Source organism: Phyllobates terribilis, unplaced genomic scaffold (genome assembly GCF_046119375.1).
Source record: "Phyllobates terribilis strain yellow unplaced genomic scaffold, ASM4611937v1 Scaffold_13__5_contigs__length_258822181, whole genome shotgun sequence".
Taxonomy (NCBI): Eukaryota; Metazoa; Chordata; class Amphibia; order Anura; family Dendrobatidae; genus Phyllobates; species Phyllobates terribilis.
The window spans coordinates 105,633,781-105,651,713 of NW_027362773.1; the positions used below are offsets into that span (position 1 = coordinate 105,633,781).

The 17,933-nt window shown below is 42.9% G+C and overlaps 1 protein-coding gene across 1 annotated transcript in view; it reads left to right on the forward strand.

Annotated features, from left to right (window-relative positions):
• The first annotated feature begins 17,211 nt into the window (after positions 1-17,211).
• LOC141173864 (protein-glutamine gamma-glutamyltransferase 5-like) overlaps positions 17,212-17,933 on the forward strand; it is a 79,495-nt gene continuing 78,773 nt past the window's right edge. Inside the window, exon 1 of the mRNA XM_073658380.1 lies at positions 17,212-17,342. Within this exon, the coding sequence (XP_073514481.1) occupies positions 17,333-17,342 (10 nt within the window). The 5' untranslated portion in view covers positions 17,212-17,332. The remainder of the gene's footprint in view (positions 17,343-17,933) is intronic.

Sequence of the window (17,933 nt, forward strand, 5' to 3'; positions counted from 1 at the left end):
TGGAAGAAGTTTGGAATCACCAGAAGTCTTCCTAGACCTGGCCATCCAGCCAAACTGAGCAATCGTGGGCCTTGGTGAGAGAGGTAATGAAGAACCCCATTGTGGCTGAGCTGCAGAGATACAGTAGGGTGATGGGAGAAGGTTACACAAAGTCAACTATCACTCCAGCCCTCCTCCAGTCGGGCCTTTATGGCAGAGTGGCCCGATGGAAGCCTCTCCTCAGTGCAAGACATATGAAAGCCCGCATAGAGTTTGCTCAAAAACACATGAAGGACTCCCAGACTATGAGAAATAAGATTCTCTGGTCTGATGAGAAGAAGATAGAACTTTTTGGTGATAATTGTAAGTGGTATGTGTGGAGAAAACGAGGCACTTCTCATCACCTGCCCAATTCAATCCCAACAGTGAAACATGGTGGTGGCAGCATCATGCTATGGGGGTGTTTTTCAGCTGCAGGGACAGGACGACTGGTTGCAATTGAAGGAAGCATGAATGCGGCCAAGAACAGAGTTATCCTGGATAAAAATCTCTTCCAGAGTGCTCTGGACCTCAGACTTGGCCGAAGGTTCACCTTCCAACAAGACAATGACCCTAAGCACACAGCTAAAATAACAAAGGAGTGGCTTCAGAACAACTCTGTGACCATTCTTCACTGGCCCAGCCAGAGCCCTGACCTAAACCGAATTGAGCCTCTCTGGAGAGACCTGAAAATGGCTGTCCACCAACGTTCACCATCCAACCTGATGCAACTGGAGAGGATCTGCAAGGAAGAATGGCAGGGGATCCCGAAATCCAGGTGTGAAAAACTTGTTGCATCATTCCCAAGAAGACTCATGGCTGTACTAGCTCAAAAGGGGGCTTCTACTCAATACTGAGCAAAGGGTCTGAATACTTATGACCATGTGATATTTCAGTTTCTCTTTTTTAAAAAATTTGCAAAAATTTCTACATTTCTGTTTTTTTTTTCAGTTAAGATGGGGTGCAGAGTGTACTTTAATGAGAAAAAAAAGGAACTTTTTAGAATTTACCAAATGGCTGCAATGAAACAAAGAGTGAAAAATTTAAAGGGGTCTGAATATTTTCCGTACCCACTGTACGATCACCCAGGGACCCTCGCTTGGAGACGGCCACCCAGAGCTACCACCACTCCTAACTCTGTCAGCATACGCAGCACACCAATATAGTTAAGCTCTGCAGTAATGCAGGGCGACATGATCTCCCTGCATGACTGCTCTCCGTTTTGTAGACTGCATGTCACTTTAAGCCTGCAGTTTACAGAACAGCAGGGGGATGCACTGCCCTAGGCACCTTTGCACACACAGGACTTCAGAGTCCAGGTGAGGTGATGTGGGGGCATCTTAAAGTATGGGGGGGGGGCGTATACATTGTAGGGACTATTGTAGGGTGTGGGGTCCTCATAAAGTATGGGGGGTCAATACAGAGTGTGGGGACTACTGTGGGGCCATTATACAATATGGGTGCTAATGTGAGGGCCATTATACACTTTCAGGGCTATCATACTGTGTGGGGACTAGAGATGAGCGGTGTTCGACTAGAACTGTTCGCCAATCTCAAATTCGAGCTGTTTTGGGCGGTGTTCGAGTTGTTCGACGAACCCGAACGATTTGCAAAAAATTCGGCTGTTCGAGGTTATGTTCGATAACTGTTCGTGCACCAAAAGCGTGTCCTGCATGTCTGGTGCTATTTAGAGCACCAATCATGCAGGGATTGTCTGCCACTCACTGTAATGCCACAGCCATGGTGGTTGTGGCATTACAGTGATTGCCCAAATCGATGGGAACAGTGCCAACAGTGAAACATGAAAAGCCGGCAATTCAGCAGCGGCATACACCGGTACCCGACAATTTAGAACCGAAAGAATAGAGCTTCACACATAGATTAGATAGATATAAACATGTCAGCCACATATATACGAAGTACAGTGAAAGTGCTGCTTACTGTACTTGTCATTTAGCGTAAAGGATTTATAAAAAAAAATAATAGTGTTTTCATGCACCGTCTCTTTAAAAAAGCCGGCCGGCAATTCAGCAGCGGTACCCGACAATTTAGAATAGAAGGAATAGAGAATCACACATAGATTAGATAGATAGAAACATGTCAGTCACATATATATGAAGTACAGTGACAGTGTTGCTTACTGTACTTGTCATTTAGTGTAAAGGATTTATTAAAAAAAATAATAGTGTTTTCATGCACCGTCTCTTTAAAAAAGCCGGCCGGCAATTCAGCATCTGTACCTGACAATTTAGAACAGAAAGAATAGAGCTTCACACATAGATTAGATAGATAGAAACATGTCAGTCACATATATATGAAGTACAGTGACAGTGTTGCTTACTGTACTTGTCATTTAGTGTAAAGGATTTATTAAAAAAAATAATAGTGTTTTCATGCACTGTCTCTTTAAGAAAGCCGGCCGGCAATTCAGCATCTGTACCCGACAATTTATAACAGACAGAATAGAGCTTCACACATAGATTAGATAGATAGAAACATGTCAGTCACATATATATGAAGTACAGTGATAGTGTTGGCTACTGTACTTGTCATTTAGTATTAAAATAAAGGATTTATTATTAAAAAAATTGGCGTGGGGTTCCCCTTAATTTTAGTCTCTAGCGGAGGTTAAGCAGACAGCTGGGGCAGATGTTTGAAGCCTGGGAAGGGGGTAATACCCACGGAGCTTCCCAGGCTACTAATATCAGCCCCCAGCTGAATACATAGCCTTTACTAGCTATTAAAATGGGGGACCCCCCCAAAAAAATGACGTGGGGTCCCCCCTAATTTAATAGCTAGCAAAGGCTAGGCAGACAGCCGGGGGCTGATATTAATAGCCCAGGAAGGGAGCCATGAATATTGGCCCCCTCCCAGGCTAGAAACACCAGCCGTCAGCCGCCCCAGAAATGGCGCATTCATAGGATGCGCCAATTCTGGCACTTAGCCTCGCTCTTCCACGCTGCCCTGGTGCGGTGGCAGGGGGTAATAGGGCTGGGGTTGATGTCAGCTTATAATGCCAGCTGACATCAAGCCCAGGTTAGTAATGGAGAGGCGTCTATAAGACACCCCCATTACTAACCTCATAGTCAAAGTTAAAAAAAACACAAACACCCAGAATAAAGTCCTTTAATTGAAATAAAGACACAATTCTTTATTGTTCTAAATTAAACCATACTTACCGTCACGCCCATTCCAGCTGAAGCCAACGATCTCCTGTAATAAAAATAAAATAATAAAGCAACCTCATCCTTACCTTTCCATGGTTCCCACGACAGCTTCAGCTCTGCTACATCGAGATGACAGGCTGGACCGCAGCAGAACGCTGCCATCCAGCCTGTCATCCCGCAGACACTGAGAAGAGCAGGCTTGCTTGCGCTCCACATTGTCTCTCTGTGACGGCATAAAGATGAGCCGAGGTCATGTCCAATGAACTCGGCTCACCTCATGCACGTCACTTACAGCGTGGGAGAATTCTCACACTGAAGCGCTGAGTGCAGGAGAATTTTCCCACGCTGTCAGTGAGGTGCATGAGGTGAGCTGAGTTCATTCGACATGACCTCGGCTCATCTGGATGCCGTCACAGCGAGACACTGAGGAGCGCAAGCATGCCTGCTCTTCTCAGTGTCTGCGGCATGACAGGCTGGATGGCAGCGTTCTGCTGCGGTCCAGCCTGTCATCTCGATGTAGCAGAGCTGAAGCTGTCGTGGGAACCATGGAAAGGTAAGGATGAGGTTGGTTTATTATTTTTCTTGTATTGCAGGAGATCGTTGGCTTCAGCTGGAATGGGCGTGATGGTAAGTATAGTTTAATTTAGAACAATAAAGAATTGTGTGTTTATTTCAATTAAAGGACTTTATTCTGGGTGTTGTGTTTTTTTTAAATACTTTACTAGAAATTCATGGCGGTCATGTCTAATACTGACGTGACCCCATGAATTTTGGGCTTGGGGCCAGCTGATAATACCAAGCTGGCCCTAACCCCTTTATTACCCAGTGAGCCACCGCACCAGGGCCCTGGATGAGTTGGGTACAGCGCCAGAAGATGGCGCTTCTATGAACGCGCCATTTTCCGGGGTGGCTGCGGACTGCAATTTGCAGCGGGGGGGGGGCCCAGAAAGCTTGGGCCTCCCTGCGCTGCAGATTCCAGCCCCCAGCTGCCTAGTTGTACCTGGCTGGACATAAAAATAGGGCGAAGCCCCACGTATTTTTTTTTTAATTATTTCATGAAATTCATGAAATAATTAAGAAAAAAAGGCCTTCCCTATATTGTTGTGTCCGGCCAGGTACAAATAGGCAGCTGGTGGTTGGGGGCAGCCCGTTCCTGCCTGCTGTACCTGGCTGGACACAAATATAGTGCGAAGCCCCACTTCAATTTTTTTTAATTATTTCATGAAATTCATGAAATAATTAAAAAAAAATTGACGTGGGGCTTCGCACTATATTTGTGTCCAGTCAGGTGCAGCAGGCAGGAACGGGCTGCCCCCAACCACCAGCTGCCTATTTGTACCTGGCCGGACACAACAATATAGGGAAGCCCTTTTTTTCTTAATTATTTCATGAAATAATTTAAAGAAAATTGACGTGGGGCTTCGCCCTGTTTTTGTGTCCAGCCAGGTACAACTAGGCAGCTGGGGGCTGGAATCCGCAGCGCAGGGAGGCCCAAGCTTTCTGGGCCACCCCCGCTGCAAATTGCAGTCCGCAGCCACCCCGGAAAATGGCGCGTTTATAGAAGCGCCATCTTCTGGCGCTGTACCCAACTCATCCAGGGCCCTGATGCGGTGGCTCACTGGGTAATAAAGGGGTTAGGGCCAGCTTGGCATTATCAGCTGGCCCTAAGCCCAAAATTCATGGGGTCACGCCAATATTAGACATGACCACCATGAATTTCTAGTAAAGTATTTAAAAAAAACACAACACCCAGAAAAAAGTCCTTTAATTGAAATAAACACACAATTCTTTATTGTTCTAAATTAAACCATACTTACCATCACGCCCATTCCAGCTGAAGCCAACGATCTCCTGAAATGAAAGAAAAATAATAAAGCAACATCATCCTTACCTTTCCATGGTTCCCATGACAGCTTCAGCTCTGCTACATCGAGATGACAGGCTGGACCGCAGCAGAACGCTGCCATCCAGCCTGTCATCCCGCAGACACTGAGAATCGCAGGCTTGCTTGCGCTCCACAGTGTCTCTCTGTGAGGGCATCCAGATGAGCCGAGTTAATGTCCAATGAACTCGGCTCACCTCATGCACGTCACTGACAGTGTGGGAAAATTCTCCTGCACTCAGCGCTTCAGCGTGGGAGAATTCTCACACTGAAGCGCTGAGTGCAGGAGAATTCTCCCACGCTGTCAGTGACGTGCAGGAGGTGAGCTGAGTTCATTGGACATAAGCTCACCTTATGCACGTCACTGACAGCGTGGGAAAATTCTCCTGCACTCAGCGCTTCAGCGTGGGAGAATTCTCACGCTGAAGCGCTGAGTGCAGGAGAATTCTCCCACGCTGTCAGTGACGTGCAGGAGGTGAGCTGAGTTCATTGGACATGAACTCACCTTATGCACGTCACTGACAGCGTGGGAGAATTCTCCTGCACTCAGCGCTTCAGCGTGAGAAATTTCCCACGCTGTCAGTGACGTGCATGAGGTGCGCCGAGTTCATTGGACATGAACTCGTCTCATCTTTATGCCGTCACAGCCAGACACTGCAGAGCGCAAGCATGCCTGCGCTTCTCAGTGTCTGCGGGATGACAGGCTGGATGGCAGCATTCTGCTGCGGTCCAGCCTGTCATCTCGATGTAGCAGAGCTGAAGCTGTCGTGGGAACCATGGAAAGGTAAGGATGATGTTGCTTTATTATTTTTCTTTTATTGCAGGAGATCGTTGGCTTCAGCTGGAATGGGTGTGATGGTAAGTATGATTTAATTTACAACAATAAAGGATTGTGTCTTTATTTCAATTAAAGGACTTTATTCTGGGTGTTTGTGTTTTCTTTTAACTTTAACTATGGGGTTAGTAATGGGGGTGTCTTATAGACGCCTCTCCATTACTAACCTGGGCTTGATGTCAGCTGGCATTATAAGCTGACATCAACCCCAGCCCTATTACCCCCTGCCACCGCTACAGGGCAGCGTGGAAGAGCGAGGCTAAGTGCCAGAATTGGCGCATCCTATGAATGCGCCATTTCTGGGGCGGCTGACGGCTGGTGTTTCTAGCCTGGGAGGGGGCCAATATTCATGGCTCCCTTCCTGGGCTATTAATATCAGCCCCCAGCTGTCTGCCTAGCCTTTGCTAGCTATTAAATTAGGGGGGACCCCACGTCATTTTTTTGGGGGGGTCCCCCATTTTAATAGCTAGTAAAGGCTATGTATTCAGCTGGGGGCTGATATTAGTAGCCTGGGAAGCTCCGTGGGTATTACCCCCTTCCCAGGCTTCAAACATCTGCCCCAGCTGTCTGCTTAACCTCCGCTAGAGACTAAAATTAAGGGGAACCCCACGCCAATTTTTTTTAATAATAAATCCTTTATTTTAATACTAAATGACAAGTACAATAACCAACACTATCACTGTACTTCATATATATGTGACTGACATGTTTCTATCTATCTAATCTATGTGTGAAGCTCTATTCTGTCTGTTATAAATTGTCGGGTACAGATGCTGAATTGCCGGCCGGCTTTTTTAAAGAGACAGTGCATGAAAACACTATTATATTTTTTAATAAATCCTTTACACTAAATGACAAGTACAGTAAGCAACACTGTCACTGTACTTCATATATATGTGACTGACATGTTTCTATCTATCTAATCTATGTGTGAGGCTCTATTCCTTCTTGTCTAAATTGTCGGGTACCGGTGTATGCCGCTGCTGAATTGCCGGCCGGCTTTTTTAAAGAAAGCGTCTTCTGAGCAGTTTGTCAGCTTTTGGACACCTTTGAAGGTGTTTTCTATGTGTTTCTATGTGTTTTTGTTTGCCTGCCATTGGTTTTAACGGTGTTCGACGGTGTTCTAAGGTGTTCGACGAACAGTTCCTCGAACATCCCGGTGTTCGACGAACCGAACCGAACCCGAACACTACGGGGGTGGCTCAACACTAGTGGGGACTACTGTGGAGGCTAATATAAAGTATGAGGGACATTATATAGTGTATTGGCCATTATATAGTATTGGCGCTAATGTGGGAGAAATTATACAGCGTGGGGGCTACTGTGAGAACTATTAAACAGTGTGGGGGCCATTACATAGTGTGGGTGTTAATGTGGGGTGGCATTATACAGTATGAGGACTACTGTGGAGGTCATTATATTGTGTTTTGAGGGAGCAATGGGTCCATCATACTGTGCATAGGGAAGCTGTGGACCCATTATACTGTGTATATGGAAGCTGTGGGCCCATAACACTGTGCATAGTGAAGCTGCGGGCCCCTCATACTGTGCATAGGGGAGCTGTCGAACCCATCATACTGTGTATAGGGAAGCTGTGTGCCCATCAGAGTGTATATAGGGAAGCTGCGGACCCTCATACTGTGTATAGGGAAGCTGTGGCCCCTCATACTGTGCATACGGGAGCTGTGGGCCCATCATACTGGGTAAAGAGAGGCTGCGGCCCCTCATACTGTGCATAGGGGAGCTGTGGGCCCATCATACTGTGCATAGGGAAGCTGTGGGTCCATCATACTGTGCATAGGGGAGCTGTGGACCCATCATACTGTGCATAGAGAAGCTGTGGGCCCATAATACTGTCTATATGGAAGCTATACTTCATACATACTGTGTATAGGGGAGCTGTGGGGGCATTAAACTGTGTATAGGGAAGCTATACATGGGGTACTTAGGGGACATTATTAAATGTTAAGTGGGCACTTAAGAAGCATTATTGGTATAGAAACAAAACAGAAGAAGAATCAACGCCTTCTAAATGTGGTGCTGGAGAAGGATGTTATCATTACCATGGATGGCAAGAAGAACAAACAAATCAATTTTAGAACAAATCAAGCCAGACATGTCACTGGAAGCAAAGATCACTAAGCTACGACTTGCCTACTTTGGACAGAAAATACGAAGTGAGCAATCACTGGAGAAGGACATCATGGTGAGAGGAATAGAAGGAACAATACATATCCCTGACCAGACCCTGTAAAACAAATCATTAAAAAAGACCTCCTATATATAGACCCCAGACATTCAGACATTTGTCACATGAACTTATCAGTGCAGATCCTTCAGCAGCATCCAGAGGTGCACACGTATGCTCAGTCTTATCTAGAATTATTGTAACGCTGGCTGTACTACGGTAATGGAATTCTTTACTACTTTCCTTTACATTTTGAATCTTTCTTTAGGAATAGATGTTTAAGAAAAAACAAACAATCCCCATTCATTAACATATTAGGAGAGAACAACTGTCAATAATGCAAGAGAACATTTCTCAACAGGGTTGACACAATTGTGGCTCACTTCCTCTGATTTCAGTCTTCTTCTGTTACAAGATGATACAATAACTGCTGACCACTGTGAAATAATGCACAAAATCTATCATTACAGGGAACAGACAGTAAATGGAGGACAGTCAGAGTTCAGTCCAACTTTTAAGGGAACAAACTTTTCTTTAACATCAGCAAAATTGCACTTTTCACACTGATGAATTTGCAGTAGGAGTGTGCAGTGCATCCTGTTTCAGTGCAGAAGGATCATTGAATTATCAGGGGTTAATATAAAAACCATTAAAATCCCACAAAAAACTGTAATACTAAAATTTGTGATTGATACTATTTCTTTTTAGAATTTTTTTTTTAAGTACATGGGCAAATAAATGGCAGCCTGTATCGATTCTGTCAACTCAAAAAAAGCTACCATGGTTAGCCTTGAGGGCAAGTCACCCTACTTATCAGATTCCCAGGGCATCCTGTTATTTACCCTTTCACCCCTGTCCCCTGATTATATACCAATAAAAAGAAATTCTAAAAAAAAATCTAAAATATATCTCACATTTATGGTAAATTCTAGAAGGCCATATGTATGTCATCCCGCTTTGTTCATTTTTCTCTGTACTTGTAGTTTGGGGTGTTGTGCAGAAAAGGTTAAACGTTTAAATTACTTCTCACTTTGTCTTAAAAAAGATATATTTTATCAAAGATGACTGCTTTATTCAACTTCATTTCAACATTTTCATTTGCATATTGTTGGCCACAAGTGAAATAAATGATAAGAGTTGTGAACCACTTCTGCTTTTTTTGCAATACAAATATTAATTGTATTTTTTATTTACACAAAAAAATTGGTTTTTTTCATCCAGCGGTTTTCCTATTTTCCCAGGCACGATTGCTATGATCAGTTGTATTTTGCATTGATAGGACAATTTATTAAAGTAGCATAGAGATAGCCGTGCAGTGGGGAAAATAAGTATTTGATACACTGCCGATTTTGAAAGTTTTCCCACCTACAAAGAATGGAGAGGTCTGTAATTTTCTCATAGGTACACTTCACCTGTGAGAGACAGAATCATAAAAAAAATCCAGAAAATCACATTGTATGATTTTTACATAATTAAATTGCATTTTATTGCAAGAAATAAGTATTTGATCACCTACCAACCAGCAAGAATTCTGGCTCTCACGGACCTGTTAGATTTTCTTTAAGAAGCCCTCCTACTCTGCACTCATTACCTGGATTAATTGCACCTTACCAACCAGCAAGAATTCTGGCTCTCACGGACCTGTTAGATTTTCTTTAAGAAGCCCTCCTACTCTGCACTCATTACCTGGATTAATTGCACCTGTTTAAACTCGTTACCTGTATAAAAGACACCTGTCCACACAATCAATCACACTCCAACCTCTCCGCCATGGCCAAGACTAAAGAGGTGTCTAAGGACACCAGGGACAAAATTGTAGACCTGCACAAGGCTGGGATGGGCTACAAGACAATAGGCCAGCAGCTTGGTGAGAAGGCAACAACTGTTCTCACAATTATTAGACAATGGAAGAAGCACAAGATGACTGTCAATCTTCTTCGGTCTGAGGCTTCACGCAAGATCTCGCCTCTTGGGGTAGGGATGATTCTGAGAAAGGTCAGGAATCAGCCCAGAACTACAAGGGAGGCCCTGGTCAATGACCTGAAGAAATCTGGGACCACAGTCTCAAACATTGCCATTAGTAACAAACTACGCCATCATGGATTAAAATCCTGCAGGGCACGTAAGGTTCACCTGCTCACGCCAGCACATGTCCAGGCACGTTTGAAGTTCGCCAATAACCACCTGTATGATCCAGAGGAGGCATGGGAGAAGGTCATGTGGTCAGATGAGACCAAAATAGAACGTTTTGGCATCAGCGCCACTCGCCTGTTTGGAGGAAGCAGAATGAGTACAATCCCAAGAACACCGTCCCAACCGTGAAGCATGGTGGGGGGAACATCATATTTTGGGGGTGCTTTTCTGCAAAAGGGACAGGAAGACTGCACTGCATTGCAAAAAAAAACGGATTGCATATGGATGAGTGTGGAAAAATCATACCACTTTTCTAGATGAGAATGGGACTGAATGTTAAGTGTGGCCGCACTAGTGACTTGTATAGAGGCAAAACTATGTTCTCATCACGTGTCCCTTAATGCATCCGGTTATTTGATGCATCCATTCTGCTCAGGTAAGTTACTGTGGAACTGTGATGTACAGTGGGAAAAATAAGTATTTGATACACTGTCGATTTTGCAAGTTTTCCCACCTGCAAAGAATGGAGAGGTCTATAATTTTTATCGTAGGTACACTTCAACTGTGCGAGACACAATCTTAAAAAAAATCCAGAAAATCACATTGTATGATTTTTACAGAATTAATTTGCATTTTATTGCATGAAATAAGTATTTGATACAGAAAAACAGAACTTAATATTTGGTACAGAAACCTTTGTTTGCAATTACAAGGGTCAGAGATTTCCTGTAGTTCTTGACCAAGTTTGCATGCACTGCAGCAGGGATTTTGGCCCACTCCTCCATACAGGTCTTCTACAGATCATTCAGGTTTTGGGGCAACATTGAGTTTCAGCTCCCTCCAATTATTTTCTATTGAGTTCAGGCCTATTCAGTTCATTTTCTATTCAGTTCAGGAGACTGTCTAGGCCACTCCAGGACCTTGAAATGCTTCTTATGGGGCCACTTCTTAGTTGCCCTGGCTGTGTGTTTTGGGTCATTGTCATGCTGGAAGACCCAGCCACGATCCATCTTCAATGCTCTTACTGAGGAAAGGAGGTTGTTGGCCAAAATCTTGCGATACATGACCCCATCCATCCTCCCTTCAATACGGTGTTGTTTTCCTGTCCCCTTTGCAGAAAAGTACCCCCAAAGTATGATGTTTCCCCCACCATGCTTCACGGTTGGGACGGTGTTCTTGAGGTTGTACTCATCCTTCTTCTTCCTCCAAACACGGTGAGTGGAGTTGATACCAAAAAGTTCTATTTTGGGCTCATCTGACTACATGACCTTCTCCCATGCCTCCTCTGGATTATACAGGTGGTCATTGACAAACTTCAAACAGGCCTGGACATGTGCTGACCTGAGCAGGGAGACTTTGCGTGCCCTGCAGGATTTTAATCCATGATGGCATAGTGTGTTCCTAATGGTAATGGTTGAGACTGTGGTCCCAGCTCTCTTCAGGTCACTGATCAGGTCCTCCCATGTACTGTAGTTCTGACTTGATTCCTGACCTTTCTCAGAATCATCTTTACTCCACGAGGCGAGATCTTGCATAGAGCCCCAGATGAGGAAGATTGACAGTCATCTTCTGTTTCTTTCATTTTCTAATAATTGTGCCAACAGTTGTTACCTTCTCAACAAGCTGATTGCCTATTGTCCTGTAGCCCATCCCAGCCTTGTCCAGGTCTACAATTATGTCCCTGGTGCCCTTAGACAACTCTTTGGTCTTGGCCATGGTGGAGAGGTTGGAGTGTGATTAATTGTGTGGACAGGTGTCTTTTATGCAGGTAATTAGTTCAAACAGGTGCAATTAATCCAGGTAATGAGTGCAGAGTAGGAGGGCTTCTTAAAGAAAGACTAATAGGTCTATGAGAGCCAGAATTCTTGCTGGTTGGTAAGTGATCAAATACTTATTTCATACAATAAAATGCAATTTAATTATGTGTGCCAGAGTTCTTGCTGGTTGGTGCAAATTATACTAATAATAAGAAGGAATTAAGGAAAAGTTCTAGAAAAATAAACCATGCCTATGGTAAGCTCTATAGGGCATCCATATGTTAGACCCTATTGTTCATTTATTATGTAAAAGTTTAAATTAGTTCCCCATTTGTCTTACCCAAAGGTTGGAAAATTATATTTTATCCATGAAGATTATCTTGCTCAACTTCATTTCAGCATAGTTTAATTTGCCTTGTGTTGCTCACCAGGGCAATGAATATTATGTGTTCTTGTGATTTGGAATAGTTCTGCTTTTTTCAATGAAAATATTTTTTCTATCTATTTATACATTTGTTGTTTCTCAGAAAAATAAAAAATAAATAATAATAATCCTTTGGATTTTTACCATCTGTAGGTCCTGACACATGGGGCTTTTTCTTCCGGGTCTTTTTTCTTGTGCCCCAATCACTATGGTCAGCGGTATTTTGCATTCATATTGTCAAGCTCTCTCTCTGGGTGAGGTGGCTCTACATGGGCATCATGACATCGGTGCAACAGGCAATTGAGGCATGTGGGAAACAGGTAAAAGGGGTCCTGGAAGACCAGAAACAGGCAGCAGAAGTCCTGTAAAACCGGGAACAGGTAGCAGAGTTCCTGGAAGGCCGCAGACAGGCATCAGAGGTCCTGGAAGACTGGGAACAGGTAGCAGAGGTCTTGGAAGACCGGTAACAGGTAGCAGAGGTCCTGGATGACCGCAGACAGGCAGCAGAGGTCCTGGAAGACTAGGAACAGATAGAAGAGGTCCTGGAAGACAGGAGACAGGTAGCAGAGGTCCTGGAAGACTGGGAACAGGTAGCAGAGGTCCTGTAAGGCCGCAGACAGGCACCAGAGGTCCTGGAAGACTGTGAACAGGCAGCAGAGGTCCTGGAAGACAGTTAACAGGTAGCAGAGGTCCTGTAAGACTGGAAACAGGTAGAAGAGGTCCTGGAAAACTGGGAACAGGTAGAAGAGGTCCTGGAACACCAGGAACAGATATCAGAGGTCCTGGAAGACTGGGAACAGGCAGCAGAGGTCCAGGAAGACTGGAACAGCTAGCAGAGGTCCTGGAAGACCGGGAGCAGGTAGCAGAAGCCTTGGAAGACCAGTAACAGAAAACAGAGGTCCTGGAAGACCAGAAACAGGTAGCAGAAGCCTTGTAAGACCAGGAACAGGTAGCAGAAGTCCTGGAAGATCGGAAACAGGTAGCAGACAGAACTCCAGAGCAACTAGAACGTCTAAATAGAAAGTTTTAACAGGTCCAAGCAGATGATCACATGGGATCATGCCGGACCATCTGCAAAATCAGACGTAGCGCACAGCAGGGTTCATCCAACTGGGGTGAGGGGAGCAAAGTCCACATCCAGAAAAGGTGTATAATACATAGGACAATTGATTAAACTACATGTGAGTTTGTTGATATCATTAAGCTGCTTGCCTTATGTAAGACGGTACCACAATTTGTGCCTCTTCATAAACAAAGCTTTTCAATTGACTACTGTGTAGCCTTACATCCTTCCACATTCCCTAAGTGGAGAACAACTCTACCATTAAGGTACACTATTAAGGTCCACTACATCCTATTATATTTAATCTCTTATTATAAAGCTGTTTCACCCATACACAACACAAATGGAGACAACTCCCTTATAGGCGAATACAGAAACAGCTTCAGATAATTTATCCTAAATTAATGTCTGTAAGTTGGTTAACTTGGAATGTAAATCGTGCACCCCAGTGAAATGCTATAAGGTTCTTATTAATAATCGTGGCCAAAAGTTTTGAGATTGTCACAAATTTTAGTTTTCACAAAGTTTGCTGCTTCTGTGTTTTTAGATCTTGTAATTAGATGCTCCTGTGGTTATTGATGTGCAATTATCAGCATTTTATAAGTTTTTACACTATTATTATCAAATCCATCAAGCAATATTTAAAGGGTTGACCCTTATTTTTCAAGACTTCTGGGCCAAATCCTAATTAGTGCTTGGAGTTTACCACAATGCTGTGTTTTTGCTTGCCCACCATCATTCTTCCACAAATCAATTGATTAGTGATGCCTAAAACAGACTACTTTTACATATACATTAGACTTCATTATATTACCATATCATCATGCTTCATACCTAACTTTTCAGGGATCTTACATGCTGTAAAGTTAGGACTGCATTACTAGAGACACACCCTTAAATGTAATGTGTTGTGCACGCCTATGATCAAGGTCCAAAATTAGTAAAGCTCTGCTCGAAACGATATAATGTAGGTCATAAACTTTATAGCACAACATAAGAATAACTGGAATTGGAAACCAGCATATGAAAAAAGTTTTATGCATCATATCTCCAATATGGCAGTTAGATTTAAATAAATACATACATAAATGATTAATAACTGTATATACGTACATTTTGTCCACCAGCAGGAACTTTGCATTCCTTGTAAAAATACATTATGTCCTTATGGACCTGTCATGTGACTGGGTTTGAACCGTTGAGCCTGTGCTTTGTGGTCGGCTTCTCTGTCTGCCGAGCCACAGTTTCTGTTATCCTTGCTTCAGTATTTTTAGGGAACAGGTGTTTTAATTTACTTATTTGTGTGCCTTATCACCTTTCGTGTGCGGCTTTATATACTTTTTCCCTGCTCGTATTTCCTGCTGGTGATAGTCTCATTTGGATGTCCAGCCATACTGTTGTAGTTTAAGCCAGTCAGTGAAAGACCAGCTAGGGTTTATCTCTTTGCTGTTTATGTTCTTTACCCTGCACCTATCTTCTGTTTCTTTTTAATAAGTAGGCGGCATATTTTTTAACAGTACGTACTTAATCTTTATTTTGTCTTTTGTGGTTTGTTTTACTCACTCTGGGATCTTTATATTTCAGCACACTTTCCCTTCTGTAGGTATTTTGCACTCTGCTCTGCCCTCCAATTCTTTAGGAGGAACGTGAAGCGCTCAATGGCTTTTCAGGCAGCATAGGTCCGAGTTGCCATTGTTTAGTCTGTGGTTAGCACTATCTCAGATTATGTAGAAACCACCTGTTACTGCTGGTCCGGATTTATAGACTGTACAGGAACAGGGCAGTTATGGTTTTTAGTGAGTTACCTATTTTCCTGAGTGAGTTGCTATACTATCATAACAGGACCCAAGTTTACCGAACCCTTTCACATAGAGACCATGAGATAGGGTTGGATGGGCTTCTTGAGTAATAGGAAGACAGGTTTTCTGAGCTCTTGTATAGGTAGATGTGCCATACCTGGTGCAATATCTAAGTCTTGTTTTCTCAATCATGAGGAAGTGCGATGCTTAGTGGTCACAGCTCTTTATAAAGTGCAAAATTTACTCTCTATAATCAGATGAAGGTATCATATTTTTTACCAGCTAACCAATAATGAAAAAGTCTCCACCTGGGTAGATGTCAGTAATGATAGTTGTCTTCTAGAACCAGAGGGTTGCTCTGACAGGATTGTTATGGCCCTCCTTGTACAGTTCACAACACTCTAGAGCCTTGCAATTTAGACATTGTCTCATGCAAATATCAGGAGTTCCTCGATCAGACCTTTGCCAACCTCATACATTCTCTGTGCTTCTCTCACTGGAACAAGAACCTTTGGTCATGGTGTCTCCACACATATGCACTGTCTCTAAGGATATTGCCTTCTGTATTTTCCTCAGGCCACTGTCAGCAGATCCCAGCCATGACAAGAGCTGCTTCTTTCTCTTGTCACTCCGGATCTCCTATATCTCCCACTCGGCCCTGTGTCTACACAAGGGATTCCCTCTAGGCATGGATGTGTTCACTAATTGGACACATGTCCTATGCCCTGTCTTAGCATTATTTCCTTATTTACTGTAATTTTTCCCTTTGGGCCAGTCCTACAGCTACCAGATAAATACAGCATTACATAATGTTGAGTGAAATGCATGGGTGACAATGCAATACATGGCTAGATCCAAGAAATAGCCTTTTTTTAAATGATCTCTGGCCTGGTGACTAGTAGATAGGGTCTCGGTAATTGTGTGTGAGTACCAGTTTGTTGATAGGGTGGTACGCTCCTTTAAATAAAATTTAGGATGTAGTGGTCATGGGTAACAGAGTGAGTCTCCACACTGGTATATAAATGCAACACGTTCCTGATCACTTATGATCCTTCTTCATAGCAAAGAAAAAGGATCACAAGTAGGGATGAGCGGACTCCTGGAAGCTCGGGTTCAGGTACCTTACCCAAACTTTATTCCAAAGTTTGGTTCTGGTATTAGAACTTTATCCGAAGTTGAACCCCATTGAAAATAATGAGGACCTGAACTTTTGAGCTGGAAAATTTCTCTCTCATTCTCTGTAACAGACTGCCTCTGGAACTCCAAACATTGCAATGGACTTCCAGGAGAAGTCCGTGTTCGCCGTTTAGCACCAAACACTGACTGTTCAGTAGGAACCCAAACTTTTAAGTTCGGGTTTGCTCATCTCTAATCACAAATGAACTGAAACGCAATGCATTTCTACACCAGTGCCTTGTGAATATTTTTATTGAATGCTTAATAAAGCTCTCTTGCATTTTATTGGATTGTAGGAGCTGGATATTTCTTCATTTTTTTTTTATAAGAAATGCAGGTTTATACAGATGAGAGTTCAACAACTTTATTCACAGGGAGGCAAAGAGCTTCCTGGTTACATACAGTCTTATGCCACATTCACACACCAGTCAGTGATAGTTAGAGGGGTTGTGACAAATACTGGTAGTATGTGCTGAGAAGTATACAGATTGACCCAGAAAATGCTGAAGAGATTGCTAACAATTATTGAAACCATCAAGCTTATTGCCTTATGTAGAACTGTGTAACCCCGAAGCTCAATGCCTATATTAAAAAAAGCCTATAGATAGATAAATAGATAGATAGATAAATAGATAGATAGATAGATAGATAGATAGATAGATAGATAGATAGATAGATAAGACTGGTTAGATTAGATAAGATTGATTTCAGTTTTCAGCGGATCAGAGAAAAGCAAACAATACTGACAATCACAAATACTGACATTCCAAAGATACATTTCCCTTCTGCATTTTTACAATGTCGTTGAACTTTGAGATTGTACCTTTACATGGTTTGTCAATTCCTAACTGCACGTTTACAGAGGCAGAGAGACATCCTCGGTAGAAGACATGAGTATTCGTAAGTTAACCCCTGTATCTTTATATTAATATAATATATTTTCTGAAGAATTATCAGAACATTGTTCATGCTTGTAAGCTTGTTTTTTCTTACAACATACACATCACATTTGTTATGAGAATAACCACCATATGCCACATCAATGTCCCATTACAAGCCCATGCATGTTATTTCTTATGAAATTTTGTGAAACATTAAATAGATCACCCATTATTAAATGCTCTTATAAGGAACTCATATTTACTAATGTGTTGTCAGCTCTTCTCACCTGTCTCTACGTCCAAAACATACAGAAACATGAAATCCATTTGTCTAATGTGCAGATCCTTCTTGTACTGCCAAACCAGCTCCGAGGATTAGACTCTACATGACTTTCGAAGGTGTCCTTGGTATCTGGCACCCAAGACATTAGTGGTAAATTCTTTAAAAGGGTCTTCATGGATAGGACTTGTTTTTCCAGCACAGCCCACAGATTCTTGACTTTTATAGCAAAGTAAATACCTTGAAATTTGTCATTTTCAGCAAACCATTCCCGAAGACTTTTTGCAGTGTGACAGGACCATTAGTAGGCACAGCCATTAAAAAATATAA